A 20,676-nucleotide genomic window follows, 5' to 3' on the forward strand; every position below is an offset into this window, starting at 1 on the left:
CTCAACTTAGGTTCCTCCGCTCCAACGCGCCGCGAGATGGCAGGAGCAGTCACTTGGCTCACAGCCGTGCCAGTGGCGAGCCGACGACGCCATTCAGACCACCGTGTTTTTCAGACAAAGCAGTTGTCGTCACGCTGCACTCTTGTTTTCGTTAGTTTTTTGTGTGTGCGCGATGAGAGTCCATGCTGTTCGTGTGAACAGGTCATGAATGGGAGAGATGTATTTTGTGCCCCAGTGCAAATCTGGCTACATCATACATGCAAAAAGTCTATTTTACAGTGCGAATTAACATTTTTGATTCCATGAATCGCAGACACCCTCAGAAAGGTCTAAGATTGAGCGGAAAAAATTTTGATGTGCTAGAGTCCTTCCCATAATGGCTCAATAATTGGAAGGATGAAGAGAATGCAAGACGAATTAATCCTCGTAATTTTTTTTATGAACCATGCACTGCTGAGGGCTTGGGAGTGACTATTCTGATGACAATTCAGCTGTTGAACTACTTGTTAAGGAAATGCGAGTTCAAATATGTGTTAACTGCAAAGTTTAACCAAGATGTTTGGGAAAAATTTTTTGGTGTCATACGCCTAGCTGGAGGCCAAAATGAACATCCCTGCTTACTGACATTCTTGTAATTATACAGCCTACTATCCATTTACAGTCCCGCAAAGCCACCCAAGTACAGGAATTGCCAGTTATTTTCTTGTGAAGAGCCATTACTTCTTAGCTTGCGTGATTTAACATCAGCTTTCAAGGAGGATCTGCCCAGCCAATCGCGCTTGCATGAGCTGAAAAACAGGCTCGACGGATTGGTGCTGGATGAGATTGAGTGCGACGATGTATTTATCTCAATACCTGCATCAGACAGCGTTACCGACTGAATAATTTATTATGTATGCGGGTTTTGTTGCTGAAAACTAAAAAAAAATACAAATTATAACTGCAAGCTTGTACTGACTGGGACATCTAATATGTCAAGAGGTGAATCAGCTCTTGTAGTTTTGAGGACGAGATGAGGTGTTACACACCCTAATGACGCGCTATTCGATCTTTTTAAAGAAGCCAAGCAGAAACTTCAGAAGCACGCTGGCGATAAGGAAGGGTATGATTTGATCTATTGACTTCGTGTTAGATACACAACTACAACCTCTCATTTAAATGTAAGGAACATAATGTAGACATAATCGCACAAGTGCTCCACTATCACATAGGAGTGTGTATGCGCCAATCTTGCAAACAAATGAAAAACAATACGGCAAACAAGTCTCAAAAGTTGCACAAGCTTCCGAAACTAGTTCAGTAAGTCAAAATGCATAGCTTTCATTTTTCACACTTGTCTTCAATACTGCTTTCCTTTTGAATTGAAGTGCTGTCCTATTCTGTTTCTGGCTGTTAAGATATGAATGCTTCCCTACATCGGTGTAATAAAATGTACTGTTTTTTAATTAAGAGTTGCTCTTTTGCTTTGAAATATCTCTACCTACACGTGCCGTTCTCCTCTCCTCGAGAAAGAACTACGCTTGTTAACAATGAAACTATCTGAGGTTTTATGTGCTGAAACCACGACATGAATATGAGACACGCCGTAGTGAAAGGCTCCGGAATTTTCGACAATGTGGTGTTTTTTAACGTGCACTGGCATCATGGAACGGTGTTTCGTCTGTCTTATATTTAGTTTTTTTGCACAGTTTTTGTTCACTTTAATTATGTAAAAACAACTTTAATTATGTACCAATACTCGTGGCCGTTTCGCTAGCACCACTACCAAATTTAAGAATATGTGACATGAATAGACGGAAAATAATGCATGCAAACATGATCATCATCATATGCGTGTTATGTGAAATGTCTACATACTACGCTCAAAGCCCACTCGCGGCCGTTTCTTTAGCTACACCACCAAATTTGGTGTCAAGTGACGTGAACAGACAACAAAGGTGTGTGACACATCCGAACATGATAATCATGGCATACGTGCTATGTAAAACGTGACTACGTGCTACGCTCACAGCGTGCTCGTGGCCGTTTCACTAGCTCCACATATAGGTTGTATTCACACGACGTCAGCTTGGTGGGCGCGGCAGCAAAAAGTGCACCAGCTGTGCTGACAACCGCGGGGCCACCATTTTGAAGACCTTTATACCGACAACCGGAGGCATACCGGCAGTTGAGTCTGGCGGTTTCAACAGGTGCACACAAGTTAGTGCGGGCACGTTGCTCACGTTTCATTTTATTTGGATTTAGCGGTACGAGATTCACCATTTGTAGAGCTGCTACAAGCCATGGGCGATGTGCACTCTGCTCGCTTGAGCATATACGCCGAGAAATTGGACGCCGATGCTAAACAGCGATACACAGAGAAAGTGGCTCTCTGCAGTGCGCGTTGACCCACTCATTCTGACAAGCGAGGAGGCCACATTTGACTCCAGACTTGTTTCGAAGGTGTAACTCTGAGACATAACGGACTGCTTGGTGTATATACAAGTTTTGTGATGCACGAACGACTCAAAGCCAAGAAACCGTTCGATGCTCGACTAGTGCGTTTGTCCACGAACCTTCGCTGAAAAGTCATTGTGACTGTGTCTGTTAGGCGCAAAGATTAGATAATTTGAAATTATAGTCTATCTGTAAGCGCTAAAGTCGAGTTTACCCACGAATTAGATACTAGCACGATGTTTTACGAATATAGTTGAAGCAGTGGGCTTGCACATGAAAACTTGCACATGAAAACACCGTTGCATGGTGGACATTAGACTGTGGTAAAGTACGCACGAGACTGAAATTTTGACGTGGTTGGCTCACTCACAGCGTTGATCAATCGAATGAAAAGTATCTGGAGTGTTAAATTATTCAATAGATCAATGTTGATTGATTGTTTCGTAGGGGTTAACGTCCCAAAACCACCATATGATTATGAGAGACACTGTAGAGGAGGGCTCCGGAAATTTCGACCACCTGAGGTTCTTTAACGTGCGCCCAAATATATGGGCCTGCAACATTTCCGCCACCATTGGAAATGCAGCCCCCGCAGCCGGGATTCGATCCCGCGACCTGCGGGTCAGCAGCCGAGTACCTTAGCCACTAGACCACCGCGGTGGGGCAAATAGACCAAGGTTACAAGCCACCTCTGCTTTGACGCAAGTGTACTGAGCCAAGTCACTTCAGCGAGATAAACAAAAGAAAAGCGTGTGCCTCTCATTTGAGCTCTGTAACATACACAGTGCTTGCCCTCCTTTCTATGTTGGGGCTTTCCGATAAGATTGCCCCGCTTAATGTGCTATCTTGTTTTTTTCCCTTTCCTGCCAACGTCTGATTGGCGGTGTAGCGCTTAAAAAAGAGTCGCAAACTGAATAAAGCGGGATTTGTCTTCCTGGCACTGTTTGAGTCGTCCGTTTCCTGGGCCTGCTGTCGTCAGGCCGCCGAATACGTAACAGCTGGTGGCAGCAGTGGCGGCGGTATGGAGCGTACGTCGAAGGCGGCCTTGGTGTCCGGTTCGGTGAGAGCTCGGCTTACTTGACTTCATTGAGAGCATTGCAGCATTTACTTGATAGTAGAGGTTCTTTGTAGTTGTTGACTTTACTAAATAGTAATACATATCAAAGTGGCACTTGTTAACAGCAAGCATGATTCTCACGTCGTTAACGAAACCCAACCTAGTGTTGCTAGCTGAAGAGCTCAGTATCCCTGTCGAAAAGTGGATGCGGAAGCCTCAAATTATTGAAGCGATATCCGAATGCAGAGCAAATGCGGACGAAGTTGAGGAGTGTTAGAAAGCAGTCTCCGAAAGAGTTACAGAACGAGATATAGAACTGAAGTCAAAAGATGCAACTGCATAACCTTGAACGCAATGATAGTTTCGACATGCGTGGATACATGCAACCTTTGAAGGCTGAGAGTGACATCATTTTATATCTCGTACACTTCGAGAGGACATGTACAAGAGCAGCACTTGCAAAAGAGACTTGGTCGCAACACCTGTTGACTTTGCTCCCAAATGAGGCAGCCAATGTAATCGCGAGAATGCCAGACGAATATGCTAGTGACTACGATTAAGTTCAGCTACAGTTGAGGCGAAGGTACAGCTTGTCAACAGAAGCCTTGAGGGTGAAGTTTCGTAACACGAGGCGTGTCTAAGGAGAGTCATTGTCCGATTTCGCCTACAAGTTCATGAGCTTGTTAAATGAATGGCTTAAGAGTGCCAACGCATGCGAGGACAAACAACGTCTTGTTGATCTATTTGGGCTCGAACCTTTTTATGCCTCCATTCCGGACCGAATGTGCCTGTGAATTCAGGACAAGCCAAACATCAACCCTTTGCGAACGACAGCCAGCTTGGCAGACAAGTACTGTTCTCGTAGAATGGAAAGTTTGGACGAACAACGAAAGAAACCAGCGGGAGCATTCAAGAAGATTCAAAAAGGAACGCGACAAACCTACCAAGGAAAACCAGATGCTGTTCTCACCCAAGGGCATGCAATTAACGCGAGTGAACCGAAAAGTTCCAAATGCGAAGAAAAACAACCCTTGGTCTTCTATAAATGCCAACCAGGCCACATCGCAGCCAGTTGTCAACAGCCAACAGTGTCTGTCAATTTGCTAACCGAAGAGAGTGATTTACTCTTGCCTTATACATATGACATGAAGGTTAACAGCATCAGTTGCAAGGTTCTGCGTGACACAGGAGCAACATTTGATATTGTCCACCCTTCGTTTGCTAAGCCAGAGTACTTCACAGGTTCATGCGTATGGGTGGGTCAGGCACCGGAGCCAGACATGAAGTGCTTGCCGGTAGCCAGAGTCGAAATGACGGGCGCCTTCGGGAAATTTGAAACTGACGCTGCGATTTCCGATAAGCTACCTCGGAAAATTCCTTACATTTTTTTAAGCAGATCAATGAGGGACTTCTAAAATGCAGGAATGGAACCTCATGCAAACCCTGTAATGGTCATCACCAGATCCCACCCAAGAGCACAAGCTACCAACGCTACTAGTGGCGCTAATATTCCAGACCAATGTGAACCGTCACAAGCTGCCGCAACAAACGAAACTGTGTCTATCACGCTAGCCGTCGATAACAGTACTCCCATCAGTAACACGCTCCGAGGCGAAGCGATAAGCCCAGTCAGTGAAAATTTTTAAGTTCTTGCGAAGGCAGACAAAAGCACTCTCAAAATGGAGCAAGCGAACGACGAGTCACTGCAAATGTGCTGGGAAAAATCAAAATGGAAGCAAAAAAGAACAGTGTCATTCGTAGTGAAAGCAAGTATTTTGTACAGGACATTTACATTGTACAGGACACAAAGGCCGATGCTTTCAGCAGCTTGTAGTTCCCAAAAAGTATCAAGTTGCCCTTTTGGGTTTGGTTCACGGTGACAGCCGGGCTGGCCATTTAGGCATCAAAACTAAAAGCAAATTACTGAATGACTACTACTGGCCGGTGTGCTTCAAAGAATCTGAGCACTGGGTACGTTCCTGCAATGTTTGCCAAACAACGGGATGGCCCAACGAGAAAATAAAGCACTTTTGGTCCAAGTACCTTTGATTGGCGAACCTTTTCGCGGATTAGTAGTCGACATCATAGGTTCTTTACCAGTAACAGCGACGGGCAACAAATACTTGCTCACACTCATTTGCCCTACCCAGTGAAATCCAATGCGACCAAGGTTCTCTGTTCATAAGTGCGCTTACCACGACGTTCTTGAAGAAATGTGGCATAACAATTCACCACAGCTCCGTCTACCATCCACAAAGTAATTCGGGCGAAAAACTTCACTCCGTAATGAGGCGCATGCTGCGCGCACTCTGTTTCGAGAAGGGCGCGGACTGGGACGCACATGTCCCCGCGATGCTCCTTGCCCTGCGCTCCGTCCCTCAGGAAGCAACTGGTTTCACACCGGCGGAACTTGTTTAAGGTTCAGAAACGCTCATAAATGTCCTACGACAAATCCACATGCACATGAACATTCCAGGAAGGTGACAAAGTGCTCATTCTAAGGTCTTCAAAGGCAAACAAACTGGAAGTAGCATGGGATGGGCCGGTCACATATAAACAAACGCTCTCAGGCACCAATTACTTGGCAACAACACCCGGTAAGCGCAAGAATGTGACAATATATCAATATATGACAGAAGAGATACTTAAATCTATCACTAAACAAGCTTCTCTAACTGACAAGCAAAGTAAGGAGTTGGAACTGCTTGTACACAACTTTAGCGACTTGTTTAGTCCCTATCCCAGGAAGACAAATCTTTTGCAGCACAACATTGAGTTGACATCCAACCAACCTTTCCAAACAAGGATGCAGAGATTTTCGCCTCGTCACGAGAACCTCCCGATTGAATGCGTTCAAAACATGTTGACACTGGGTCTAATCGTGCCAGGGGAAAGCGAGTATCTGTCACCCATGTTTATCGTAGAAAGTCCTGGCAAAGAACCACGACCGTGCATCGACAATAAAATATTGAATGCGACCAAAACGAAGATGCGGCCTTGGTCGAGAAAGTGTCCGCGGCACAGTACATTTCTACGTTAGATCTGGTACGCAGCTTCTGGCAAGTACCACTCACAAAAAACGTCTGTAAGCTCGCCACGTTTACAACCCCAACAGGCATATAACGCCCTCTTGTGCTCCCTTTTGGCCTCAAAAATGCACTCTTCGTCTTTTCAAAGCTTATGCATGAAGTGCTCAAAGAAGCCGAGTCATTCGCTGTTCCATACCTTGACGATATAGCTGTTTTTTCGAGCACTTGGCAACAGAATTTAGAACATCTACACTATATGTTTCTTCGAATACGCGAGGCAGGCTTGACTCTCAAAGTCGGCAAATGTCACCTTGCGAGCTTTGAAGTTCACTACTTGGGGAATGTTGTTGGCCAAGGAAAGCGACGTCCTTCTGAACTAGTAGTTTAGGCAATCACAAACTTTCCTTCATGAAAAACAAAGACTAACTTGCTTTCCTTTTTGGGTTTAGCTGACTACTACAGAAGCTACATTCCAAACTTTGCAAATATCGCTAGTCCTCTCACAGATGCTTTGCGCAAGACAGAGCCAAGCATTCTGCATTGGAATAAGCCGCGTAAAAATGCCTTTGCCGAGATTAAAAAGCTTCTTGTCAGCGAACCCGTCCTCCCGGCACCAGATTACCCTCTCCCCTTCTTTGTTCAATCTGATGCCAGCGACCGTGGACTGGGCGTTGTTCCAAGTCAGCTAAACAAAAAGGGCGAGGAGTATTCTGTTGTCTACGCGAGTCGCAAGCTAACTTCACGCGAGCAGGCCTACAGTACAACCAAAAAAGAATGCGCTTGCTTAGTGTGGGCTCTCGAAAAGCTTTCATGTTATCTGAAAGGGTCTTCATTTGTTTTTAAACTGATCACTCCCCTTTAGTGTAGCTAAATCAAATGTCAAACAGAAACGCCCACTTGATGCGTTGGAGCCTAGCACTTCAGCAATTTGATTTCTCAGTACGGCTCAAGAAAGGCAAAAACAATGCCAATACTGATTGCCTTAACTGTACCTGCTAACAAATGGTCATTATTTCTGTCGCTTCTGTACATGCACCTTGGCGCAAGTATTTTTTTTGTTCATTTCGTGTTTGGCTTTCACCTCATCAGCTCCCAGTAAATTCAACAGACGGGCTTTTCTAAGTTTGGGCGCCATGTTTATTTATTTATTTATTTATTTATTTACATTACCCTCAGGGCCCATAAAGGCATTACAGAGAGGTGGGAAATATAACAAAAATGCAGCAATAACAGAACACAATAATACAACCAATTAATTAGAATACATGTTCAAACAATATTCAGTTATTAGAGGCTTAAGGGTAGACACGGGTCGAAAAGTCGCGGTTCTCCGGAAAATTTTCGCTTTTGTTTTTTCCGGCTGTATTGGCATCCTTGGACTATAATCTATTACTTCTGAAAATATCAAGCTGAAATTCGCACGAGAAATTATCAAAAAATGCTTCCAAGTGGGCAGCGGTGACGCGAGAAATGCGCGAAAGTCGCGAAAAACAGCAAAGTTCGCGTCGTCCTGTCGCGAAAACGACGCGTTGGCCGCCATTTGCAATCATGCACGCATGCTGCGAAGGCCATATCCTTCATAATCCACTAGTAGCCAGTCTCGTGCCTTCACGCAGAATAAACAAAAAACGAGAAAAACAGCGCGTACGTCACGCGTTTTGAATATCGCGGCACACAGCGAGAGGCCGCCATTGGACGGCGGTGCGCTCCACGCTCCTCCCCCTCCTATCTCTCCGGCAAAAGAGCGAAGCCTCGGACGTCGCGATCGAGTTTTTCTGCGTTTCTCTGCATTTTTGCGTCATGGCAAGCCCGAAGAAGTGCAGTTTAGATAATCGAAAGTTCAGAACTCGCCACAAGTATCGAGGGAAACGGCGTCGGACGCTTCGCAAAGCGACAGCGAACGACGATGTCGCCCCCGACCAACGCCCCGACGCTCCGACTTTGGATAGGCCTAACACCGTCGCTGAACCCTGCGACAGTGGTTGTGAAATAGCCGCTGCCGTGGAATTCGTCAGTGCATCCCAAAGGAAGATTGGATTCTTCGAGAGTGAACGTAGACCGGTAGATGCTGCTACTGCGAACATGCTGCTTTGCGAAATCGATGCGCTGACGGCACGATGCGCTGACGGCAATGCCCAACCTGCCGCGAACGGAAGCTCGGCGTGCGAGAGGCAGCTGGAAAGCGCAAAGGACTTTCAGCATCCCTCGAACTGTGCTGTCAAAATTCTGATTGCCCTGAATCTGCACTTTCGTTCACGCACACGTCGAGACGTACGGCTTCGGCCGGGGACCAAGGAACGAGCGCTCGCTTTGACAGCGGCAGCTCGCGTGACAGCTTTGCTGTAAACGTGAAGGCAGTTCTGGCGGCACGCGCTATAGGCGCAGGCCACGACCAACTTTCACGATTTTGTGCGATTCTCGGTCTTCCGAGCCCGATGCATCACAAGACATTCAACGGCATTTGCAAGAAGCTCCATGGTGCGGCGATGACGGCAGTGAGCAAAAACTTGCACCAGGCACGAAACATCACGAAGGACGCAGTCGGCGGCAGAGATGTGCCAGTCATGTTTGATGGCACCTGGCAGAAAAGAGGTCATAAAAGCCACAATGGAGTGGGCACAGTCGTGTCCCTGGACACGGGGCTCTGCCTCGATTTTGAAGTTCTTTCGAACTACTGCCACGCTTGCAGTATACACAGGGACCTTGGGGAGGATGAAGAGATATGGCGAGCTTTTCATCTTCCAGTTTGCCAAAAAAACACTGACTGCTCATCCCATGCAATGGAACCTGCGGCAGCTGTCAATATATGGCAGAGGACCTTGTCTTATGAAACTCCACTGCGATTCACCAGCTTCCTAAGTGATGGTGACAGCAAGGCCTACACTGCAGTCTGCGAGGCAAATGTATACTGTGACACCCCCATTGACAAAGAAGAGTGCACGAACCACGTTGCAAAGCGCTTGGGAACTGCCCTACGGAAATTGGCAACGCCACTGCCACGAGGCGAAAAACTGAAAGATGCGACAATAATAAAACTACAAACATATTACAAGATCGCCATCACGAGCAACAAGGACAGTGTCCGAAATATGTACACTGCCATATGGGCATCGTATTTTCATTGCTGCTCCAGTGATGGTGCCAGTAGCCACAACTTTTGCCCCGCGGGACCAGCGGAAGCACTGGGGGAGCCTGCACCACGCCACACCCCACTGTTGACGAAGGCTCAAGGATTGGCAATTATGCCTATCTACAAGCGCCTTACAGAGGAGAAACTCCTTATTCGGTGCCTTCATGGCAAGACACAGAATGCAGCCGAATCGCTGAACAGCAAGATATGGCTGCTATGTCCAAAAACAAAGTTCGCCTCCAGAACAACTGTGGAGACAGCCACCGCTCTTGCTGTACTCTGGTACAACAAAGGCCACAGGGGCTTTGAAGAAATGCTCGAAGGCATTGGAATTCTCCCCTCACAAGATCTGGCCACACATGGTGACCACTGTGACGTCATGCGCATCAGGAAGATGAACCTGAAGCAAACTGCAGAAGCGAGGGCACACCGTCGCAACACAGCGAAGAGAGCTCGTGTTGAGGACACTGACCGCAAGAGCCGTGAAGGACCAAGCTATGGTGCAGGGGACTTCTAGACACTTTGCAGTGCATTCAAGGCAAGGTACTTTTCATTGTGCCCCAATTTGATGCAAAAAGAATGATTTCCTAATAAATGCCAACTTTGCGAACTTTCAAACTTGTTTTTCTCATTTTCATTTTTTCTGACAGTTTCACGTTTTCCAGGCAGCCTTTTAGAAACTTATATTCATTGTATAGTAACAAAACTTGGCACACATATTCTTCAACACATGCAGAATGCAAATATCTACTCTAAATTGCAATGCCTACCAGCATTAGTTGTGAAAATATTAGCTTATTGTTTCAAGGGAGATTGAAAATAAGTCATTCAATACAATTTTTTTTTTCTTCGTTCCAATATTTCTGTGACATATCTATATAGATATTTGCACTTTTCAATCTACCAAGAGTCAAATAAGATCAGACACAGTGCTTTTACTGAAAGTTTAGTACATAAAAGAGTGCCCGCAAAAAATGTGACTTTTTGCTATTGTTTATGGCATAACTCAATAATTATAGCAGCTACACAAAAAATGATTGCATATTTGAAATCTGCATGAAAAACTATACTAATAACAAACTTTTCAAGTCTCTATTACTAGAAATAAAAAAAAAACTTTTTCGAAGAGCGTCTCCCCTTAAGCCATAGAATATACTTTTACAGCGCAAACATAAAAACGATCCACAAAGAAAGCGACGACACACACCAGCGCTGGTGTGTGTCGTTCATACCGCTGTGCTCCCGCACTTGCGGTATGAACAGAGGAGGTTGCAAAATCCGACACGGTGTGACTTATGTCCCGTGTGCCGTCGGCGTGGTTTATGCCATCCCGCTCTCGTGTGGCAAGTTCTAACAGCGCTGGTGTGTGTCGTCGCTTTCTTTGTGGATCGTTTTTATGTTTGCGCTGTAAAAGTATATTCTATGGCTATGAACCAACTAGGCCCAAAAGAAGTTTTACTTAACTCCCCTTAAGATATGATCGGTTAGTGCAGTCTTGAAGGATGACACGTCCTCAATGGAGGCGATGGAGGGGGGAAGGTGGTTCCACTCGGCACTATTCTTTGGCAGGAAGGAGTCTGAAAAAGCATTCGTACGGCAGAAAGGAATAAAAACTTCATACTGATGATCAAGACGTGACGATATATATGAAGGTTGCGAGATGAGTTCCTGTTTAAGTGAATTATTTTGGTAAAGGATTTTGTAAAAAAGGCATAGACGAGAAATTTTTCTTCAAATTTGTAAATCAATTAGTCCAAGGTTTGATTTCATTAGTGAAATGCTAGATGTGTGGGTATAGTTTGAATTAATGAAACGCGCTGACCGATTTTGAATCCACTCAATGATTGCTCATAATGTTTTTTGACCGGAGTCCCACACAGATGACGCATACTCAAGCTTAGATCTAATTAGCGTTTTGTACAGCATTAATTTTAAATGTTGCTTCAGAAGTTACTGCGTTTCTGCCGCTCGTTCACTGAGCCATTTCAGTTGCTGTCGTGCCAGCTGGCAAGATCAACTCTGCTCCAGGTGTCTGCTGCAAACTACCGTGCCAAGTAGTAAATCGACACTCGGCGAGTGGTGCCCGTTCGGAACTTCGCCTCCTCCGGGCCTTTCCAGCCAAATTTCGTGGGCATGTTCCAGACAAAGCACAATGCCATCTCTGGTTCTTCCTCCACTGTCTATCTCAACGGCTGAACCTCCATGCACTTTGGAGTCTTCGCAAATGTGAAGCCAGTGTGACCGTGTGACCGTGCGACAATAGACAATGTGACCGTGCAAACGTGTCAGCGCTCTGCTTGTACAAACCTTCTCACATGTTGGCTTCCTGTTACCACCTCCAGCCGTTCATGAAGCGTTATCCTCGTGAATGCCTTCCGTTATGGGTAGCTTTGGCACAGTTGTAACATAAGCAGTGCTCGACCTCCTATCCATGTTGGGGCTTTCCGATAAGATTGCCCGGCTTGGTGTGCTATCTTGTTTTCTTTCTTTTCCTGCCAATGTCCAATTGGCCGCGTAGCGCTTAAAAACGCATCGCAAACGGAATAAAGTCGGTTTTGTCTTCCTGGCACTGCTTGAGTCGTCCCTTTCCTGGGCCTGCTGTCGTCCGGCCGCCGAATACAAAACAGCTCGCAATGTACCGTGCATGTATTATGAATAGTCCAATGTTGAGTACTTCGTTGTGTTGACAGCTCTGCCAGAGCATTGAAACTGACTGCATTTGCTGTGTTATTGCAATTTCTTTATTTTCGTGTTTCGTTCGCATCTGCATTACTCAAAGCTGTCAGATCCGAACTCAACTGAGTTTCCATTCGCAGGTGAACCGCTCTGATGCACTCACCCCACAGAAATGTTAAGAACAGTCTGGCAAAGACTACTGAATCACTCGCCACGGCGCTTAGCTGCAACCTGCAGTACACGGCTACATGCTGCGATTGATGTTCGGCAAGGAATGAAATTTAACCGGTTTTGCGTTTTCAGGCTGGTCACCCTTCCATTTTGTGCGATGACGGCACAATCAAACGTTATAACGAATGGTGGGCGCAAAAAACGTCAACTTTATCATCACGCAGAGGCACACACAGGTTTACATGGCCCTTGTCAAGGTGGCCGGAAGTAGTCCCTTCCCTGCATTGCCCGCATGCTGTGCGGATAGCCAAAGTGTAGGCTGCGAGAGCACAAAGTTGCTCGAAGGGTGAATATCACCTATACCGTGAATAGACCACAAAGGTAAATAGACATGAATGGACCACGAAGGTAAATGACACGACCAAACATGATAATCAAGACATGGAAGTCGTGTGCAGCATACTTTACATCTTCCTCGTAACGGTGCCGATTTTAAAGTGACATATCAATTTTCCTCATTCGTGCTTCGCATATAGATTCCCCCTGTATGAGAGATCCGCCAATTTTTTGTGGGTAGCTTCATCAACAACGCCATTCTCCATGTTAACGTCGGACACATTGCCACCACTTTCCGACACATGGCCCTCGAAATTCGCGGTTTCTCTCAGTTTTGGGGGTTTCCTTTTGCACTTTGACACCACTGGCTTAGACAAGTGTGCACGAATATTCGGGAAAATTCTAAGAACAGCATCAGTCTTAGGCGCCCACCTACTACACGGAATCTTTACCATGTTTCCGCCTACGATGTGCTCATAGCAAGTGATCAGGTCCTTGGATCCTAAATGTTATTCGCAAATGTAGGTCTTGACTGTCACCTGGAAGGCTTTTCGTGGAATAGCAGATGTCCAGGCCCTGAGAACTCCAAGGTCGTATGAGGGTTGGAAGAAGTACCGCCGATCGCACGCATTTTCCTCAGAATCATAGTCACTGCCATAGCCCAGCGTGCTGCAGGTCAGCATGTTTACTATGATAAACAGCTCATTGACACATGCACGCTTGACCATGGTGTCACATGTGAAATTCATTTTGCCATGACCGCAATCTAACCTTCAAGCTAACGCCTCTGTGATCTCAGCAAGCGAACACCAACAAAAAGATTTGACGCTGCCGCGGGAAGCCAGCAGCGGCGACTCAATCTCCATGCTACACCAGCGCCACCCTTGGAGCCGATAAGGGTTGATGTCGCCTCCGAAGCAGGATTTTTCAACTGACAGTATTTAAAAATGTTGTCAGCAATGCTCCCCTGAGAGCTGTGGGGTACAACCAGGAGAGGAGCTCGGCCAAGCGATGTTATCCTTGTGAGGAAGCGAAAGATGTCCTGCGAATTCGCTCCGTACAGGGTTCATCCCAAGGACGAGTAGTACAGCCACTGCAGGGACACCACGCTGTAGTCACGTGATACTGCAGGGACCCAACGGTGTAGCCGACAGCCGTGCACCTGTGAGGCGACAGACTTCACAGACACGATGAGCCTCGAGAGCCGCCGCCACATCAGGCTTTGGACCTGTACTGTAAACATCTTTTTAGGTTGTGTATACATTGTGTAAGGGAGCATAGTTTATCATGTATTCTGCTCCTTGAGGTTTTTCATAATTCTTTGTTTTCCTTGAAGATTTTCGGTGCTCCTTTTGTTCTTTTGTCGTGCATAACATCTAGAGACCATGACAGTAGCCAATGCTCAGTGTTGCTCGGTCAACGATAATATTTGGCTAGATTTGGTGGTTTACACTTCCAATTGACAATAATCACGGAAATGGCAATTTATGCACAGCCAGGTGCACCAGGTCAGATTGGCGCAGAATGGCGCAATCGGCACAGCACTTCCACCCCTGCATTTATGAACCTTGATAACCATGACCCTACTTAACGTGCTCAAAAAAGAAACACTAGTTTTACACAGTGTCTATGGATTGAGGCCAGCTGGCACACCGAAATTCATATACTTGCATTTGTGTATGTCGGTTGACATGTGACAAAATGTGCTGGTTCATACTTTTATTTACCCATCAAAATTGCTGAAGCGGTAATAAAATGTCACAGTTAACCCCAAGAGCAAACATAAATCACCATTAGAAGCAGGGCTAGTGCATGGAGTAGCTCAACATAATGCTGGCATTGCTAAACTGAGCTGCTGCAGTGACCCATCGGTTGATTCAAACGAAGTGGTGGAAAGGACACAAAGCTACGAGCCATCAGCTGTATAAAATACCGTGCGGGAAACATGCCTGTGCGCTCAGTTCCTACCGCTCCGGCTTCCCTAAATGCGCGCAACAATTCCCTCTGCTTCACTATTCACCGCCCACAAAACTTATACAACAAAAAATGTTCCTGCAGTGTCTATTCATCGAATGGTGAACATATAAGACCGAATTTCGCTGTAATGCATGCCACTAATTTTGCCGAGTAATTTGTTTGTTTTGTTCCTGTTGTCCTAAATACAATCCGAGTGATATTGTGCACCGACTTGCCGAGCCTGCATGCATTCGATGCTTGACCTAAGATTATATTTTGTTTGTGCTATTCACTGTTAGGTCTGACTTGCCCTTTACACCACGATTGGAGTTTGCAGACCCGCTACCTAGGCTTACTCTGAATGATCCGGACTTTCATGGGGCCTTTCAGGAAGCTGAAATGCTAGCCCTTGGCACCTGCCCGGTGATTGCCTCCCACAACAGAATTAGCGACACTAGGCTTTGTTGCTTCCCTGAAAGCCAGCAGCTCTAGTTACAGTGACGTGCATGGCTATGATGGGTGGGCACATCAAATGGAAGCCAGTGGTGTGTTTCAGGCCCAGACGAAAGTGTACCCAGAGCTGGAGGTTCACTCTCATCACTGCTGCTACAAGAGTACACCCAAATTTAAACTATCAAGAGGGTTCCCAAAGATAATGCTGAAGCTTATCTCTCGTCTTTCTGGCATGCTAGTGTCAACAGCGACGTATATAAATGGCATTTTCACTGCATACAACACGAAAATGCTTTTAGTGATCCTCCTGATCCCTTTATCGTTAAGGGGGGAGGCTACCTTGGAAGGGCAACTTTTTGGAGTGTGGGTCGTTCCCCCAAGTAGTATTTCTAGTAGCCACTTCTAGTTAGTTTTAAGAATTGCTAATTAGATGGCATTTTGTGTATGTGTCCTTGGAAATAATATTACTAGATGGCGTTAGTGGTTTCTGCATAGCTGAAGATATGCATGAAGTGAAGGATGAGAGGGGCGAATCGTCCGTCCGATGCGTGCTCTAGTGCGATAGAAGCGGACGGATAGATGAACCCTTCACCCCACTCATCATTCACTTCGTGGATATGCTGTGAATTTTTTCGTTTGTTGAGATTTAAATTTTTAGGGTAAGCTAATGGCGAAGCCGTTTGAATAACAAACTTTTATGTATGTATGGTCGCTAGTTCCCAAGTTACAGTCATTTATCAGGATTGTCCACATAGATTTCTTAGGCTCTGGTGAATCTGGTAGATGTGCTAGCACTAACACAACTATGATTCCTCGATGGGCGCTCCCAGAGCCCCCCCCCTTTTTTTATTTTCCTTGCTGAATATTTTAAGCAGAGCACTGGATTTAGTGTTTGCCATTTGGCTTTTATCAGTGAAATTTTAATTATCACAAATTACAATGAATTTAAAAAGCAGCTTTGTTTTTGTGTGGGCAATTTATTAAGGTACATAATAAAACAATTCTGATAGAAATCAGACGAATGGTCCCAGAGATATCATCCAACTAAACAGCCCCACTGGCAAAAAATAAGTGATTCTGACAAAATTGACTTCGAATGTTTTGAACACATATTTCAGTCTAAAATGATCCTGCACAGTAGCTAGATGTGTCCTTTTGTACTCTTTTTCTTTTCCACTTTTCATGTTTGTGTTGCACCCGCATTTTGATGCTTTTTTTCAGACGAAGAGAGTCTTTCTTGGCAATGCACCGGTCAACGGCATAGCACCAAGCTTTTTTTCGCTATCCTCCGTGGCTAACTCTTTGCACGTCCAAAAACGTGTATGCAAATGCACAGTTGACGACGCAGTCACACTGTTCAGGGCCGTAATCACTGCAGTTAGCGAGTGTGAACGCATCAGGTACACTCGAGCACAAAAGATGCACTCAAGCACAAAACACCAACAGCAGCCTCAATTGTGACGATGAAGGCTCACGGCGATGGGGTAGCAATCTTGATGTCGCCATAAGCGTCGATGCAGTCACTGTCTTGAAGAGATGAAGCAATGCCTACTCCATCCAAAGCATCGATGTGACTGTTGTCGCATGTTGGCGCGTGAGTGAGCCTCGCCATGGGTATAAGGTTTATCTGACGCTACCTTGCACCTAACACATGTCGACTCCCCAACTTTGTTATGTTCATCGTTACTGACAGCACGACAATCAGCGTCCCATGAACACGGCGAAAGATAATAAAGACAGTGAAAAATTGAAAAGCACAAGTGAGAACTGACCGGGATGATGGCAAACGGAACACAATAAACGCCAGCACTGCATGTGCCAGGGCAGACGACAAGTCTGAAGATACTGGGCGAACAGATCCGTCATTGCCTGCAGCAGCCAATACGAGTTGCGTGATCCCAGCTCTGTCAAGAGGTGCGCTTCTTCCAATCGCGACTTCACACCAGTTGCATGAGAATTCAAAATTTCCAAGTCCCCTCCCCCCCCCCCCCCCCTAGTCATGAGCGATTCCTGCCTTGGCGACATCGCTGCTACTGCTGCGGGTCGCTAAAAACAAAAAACAAGGTCAAGAATTCAAGAGCAAAACAATGCCAAGATGGCAGCACTAGGCCACGTGATTCGGGAATTGCAAGCGTGCGAAGTTGGGGTATTTTCAGCGCTCGCTTATCGCTCATACTTTCGCGATGAATTAGACATTGATATTTACAGGACAGATAGTTTATGAGGCATACTACCCGAATGTGCGGTTTCCAAAAAAAAAAAAAGAGACTTTTTCACGACTTTTTGGTTTTCAAATGGCGCGTCCCCTTTTAAAATGCAATTCACTTTTTTGTTTTTCAGGCTAAGCCTTTCTTTGACATGAAACAAGCAGTAGTACGAAGCACATGGAATGCTATTTCACTAATCCGCATCAGCCTGTTGGCCTGTAGCGTCCCTTCGAAGAAGAATTGCTCCACTGTCACAGTGAATGCTCCAAGAGTGGACATGACCTTGAAGAACACGTTTTGAATGTAAATAAGTGTACTCTCACTGTGAGAAGACTGCAACCCAGGAAGCATAAAAATGACTCTGGCACGCGTGTCACTTGCCTTAATATGAGTGAGCTGGTTGCCATAGTCTTGAATAGCTTTTGAAGTCAGCGCATGGTTGCAATCTTGGCTCACTATGATGGGGAACTGCTTCTTGGAAGGTCGGTACCTGTATCAAGGCAAGCATGAACATGACTCAGCATGGTTAGGCGCATTCCCAAAATCATCATTATTACTGTGCATTATTACAGACTGGTTGCACCATGCAAGTTCCACCTTGTAGACTCTATATGTGTGTGACGTTCCTCAATGAATGACCACTTGTGAGGTGACACTGTGTAATGTCTTAATAATATCCGGCTATTATACATCCCAAAACAATTAAATGACTCGACGCTGTACTGGAGGGTTCCGGAAATTACGACATCTGGCATTCTTAGAGTGCACAGACATCGCTGCACCAGCCGTGACTGACCGTGCCACTGCCACATGACAGGCTCCTTGGAGCAGTCCGACCACCACGGCTGCAATTGTACGACACACTTGTTTTAATTAAATGCTTGTTTGGATGCGTACTACAGCGTCAGAAGGCACCTACTGTCAGTGCTGCCCAAGACTGTGGCTGCAAGAATCGAATAAAATGCCAGCGTTGTTTGGGGACAAACTAAAATATTTTGATATTCTTATGAGAAGAGTGCAGAAGTTTGTGGATGGCAGAATTTGACGTGTCAATAGAATGGCTTAAATTTAATACAAGCCGAATGCAAGTCATCTTTCACACGACGTAATGCTTGCCATTCATGGAGACATCTAGTGATGTTGGCCCACTTATATCTTACAGAAAGTGTTTCTGTACAATAAAGTTCGTGCATGTGCACTTTTAGGCTGGCAAGGTATTGCAGTGCTTTCCACGCGGTAAATTGGCCCTGCTACTTAAGCACTAATACTAAGGCAAAGGGTAATTGTTAGCTGCAGGTGTTTCGTGATCGATCTTAATGACATGGGGAATAGACTGCAGCCTCCACAGCAGCCCAGAGAGAAGCAAAATTCACAAGCTAGACCATGAGGTGCCGATCAAAGACACAATCGTCGCATTGTGGACAGCATAAGCTGCCCATACTTGTAAGAAGTCAAGCAGGCAATTCAAGCTAAAAAATAATGTTTGTTTGTTTTAAGGGTGTTTATTTACAAAACCAACAGCCCAACTTCAAGGGCGTGTCTCTAACACTTGCCCTGGTCCCAAAGAGGAGCCATCCAGGTGACTAAAGGCAAAGTAAGTGCAAGCACAGAACAGCTGTGTGGTTCTGTAAATAAACTGCCTTCGCAGGGTAGTCTTCGAGCTGCTCCTACTCAACGATGTCTCCATTGCCCACTTCAATACTTTAAACTATCGGCACATTTCTCAAGTCAGAAATTTGGCATAAATGATGGAAACAAATAAAAAAACATAGCCAGTGAATTTAAAGATCTAGAGACTTCAAAAAATGGCTGAAGGTGGCCTTTCAGCAAGACGCGACACGGCTTAGCTTCATCGAGGCTGTCGAGCACACTCGTCTTGTGCCTGTTCTTTGCACTAGTACCTGCTCCAGAATGAGAAGGGTGCACCAGTGCACTTCAAGGCGACACCAAGATTGACTCCTTGTGCAGAGCCCTTCTCGAGAAAGAATGTCATGCAGATTAAAGCAGAAATGACGCCACCACAAATTGCTCATGCCGCACAACTTGCCGATTGAATTTTAAAAAAAGTGCTAGTGAAATCCCTTTTATTTAATGTTTATAGGCTGCACACCCCAGGAAAAGAATTGAAGGATTGTCTTGTTCTGTAAGTTTCAGTAATTAATGTTAATTTGCATATAGTTAAGTTACATTATTGGCGAATCGCCACCTTCAATCTCAGCATGAAAATGAAATATTAGGCCCAAAATACATGCACAGCTTGTTTTTGGTTCTACCACAGTACAGTTAAGTTAAATGACAGCTAACAGCCCACCCAGGAAGCCTGCACAAATGTGCACACTGTGTTTGAAGCCATTTGAAGAAACACGCAGTGCGTGACACGCCTCCCAAGTTATGAGCCCATGTGTACACCTCGCCGCTGAATACAAACAGAGTTATTTCAACAGAGCTGGAATTCAATACCACGAAGAACTTCCACAAGCAAACATTTTGCTACAAAGTTTGAAAACTACCTCCCTAATGTATTGTACTCTGGCCGCTTTTCTACAGACGTTCTCTTGACGTCCCTTCCACTCCTTGTGCTAGGACCATCATAATGTCAGCCTGCCGTATGCTTAGGGGAACCATGCAAGCCCATCTTGTGCATTTCTAAGCAACTAAAAACTTTATCCCTACAATACATACATCTCTTCCTTCCAAATTTTGAGCTCTCGTAACTCTAGCAGTTTCATTAAAATATGACTAATATCACTATCTCACTGAATTTTTTTTACCAATATGTCCTACATTGCAAGTTAATCTGCATGTTTCAAAAGTTGTAACAAAAACTGTGAATTCAATCATTTCAATTCTGGTGCAGTAGATGTGCGCTCTTATGCAGAAAACAATAAAAAATAATCTACTGGTTAACTGCAAATACACAGTAAATAATGGTACCTAAGTAATAAACATAATTTTGAGTTAATCGATCTAAAAGAACAAAAGCAGCTTAACCCTTTACCGCTTAGTGTCGTGAATTCGCAACATACCAAAAAACTTGGAACAAGCAAGTCACAGAATATGTGCCGCCTATAATGCCGGCAGTCAAGTACTCACGGGGAACATAGCTTTCAGAATGAAAAATCTAGCACTGTCTCGACTAATGCATTTGTTGTTAGAACAAATAGTTTTGTAGCTGATGGCGGAGTGCATGAAGCGCATGCAAGAGTGCTCACTGCTTCGTTCTTT

At 45.3% G+C, this 20,676-nt stretch overlaps 1 protein-coding gene and 1 long non-coding RNA gene across 6 annotated transcripts in view; one reads left to right on the plus strand and one right to left on the minus strand.

The window, feature by feature from the left end:
* The window catches only part of LOC142814736 (uncharacterized), a 69,140-nt gene extending 56,919 nt beyond the window's left edge, over positions 1 to 12,221 (plus strand). The window contains exon 2 of the long non-coding RNA XR_012895057.1: positions 11,642 to 12,221. This is a non-coding gene — a long non-coding RNA (uncharacterized LOC142814736). The remainder of the gene's footprint in view (positions 1 to 11,641) is intronic.
* LOC119172495 (alpha-1,3-mannosyl-glycoprotein 2-beta-N-acetylglucosaminyltransferase) overlaps positions 1 to 20,676 on the minus strand; it is a 141,436-nt gene that overhangs the window by 104,753 nt on the left and 16,007 nt on the right. For all 5 annotated transcript variants that reach the window (XM_037423619.2, XM_037423618.2, XM_037423621.2 and 2 more), the window contains one exon: positions 17,833 to 17,941. In XM_037423619.2, coding sequence (XP_037279516.1) covers positions 17,833 to 17,941 — 109 coding nt within the window. The remainder of the gene's footprint in view (positions 1 to 17,832; positions 17,942 to 20,676) is intronic.

The sequence above is a fragment of the Rhipicephalus microplus genome, chromosome 4 (genome assembly GCF_043290135.1).
Source record: "Rhipicephalus microplus isolate Deutch F79 chromosome 4, USDA_Rmic, whole genome shotgun sequence".
Taxonomy (NCBI): domain Eukaryota; kingdom Metazoa; phylum Arthropoda; class Arachnida; order Ixodida; family Ixodidae; genus Rhipicephalus; species Rhipicephalus microplus.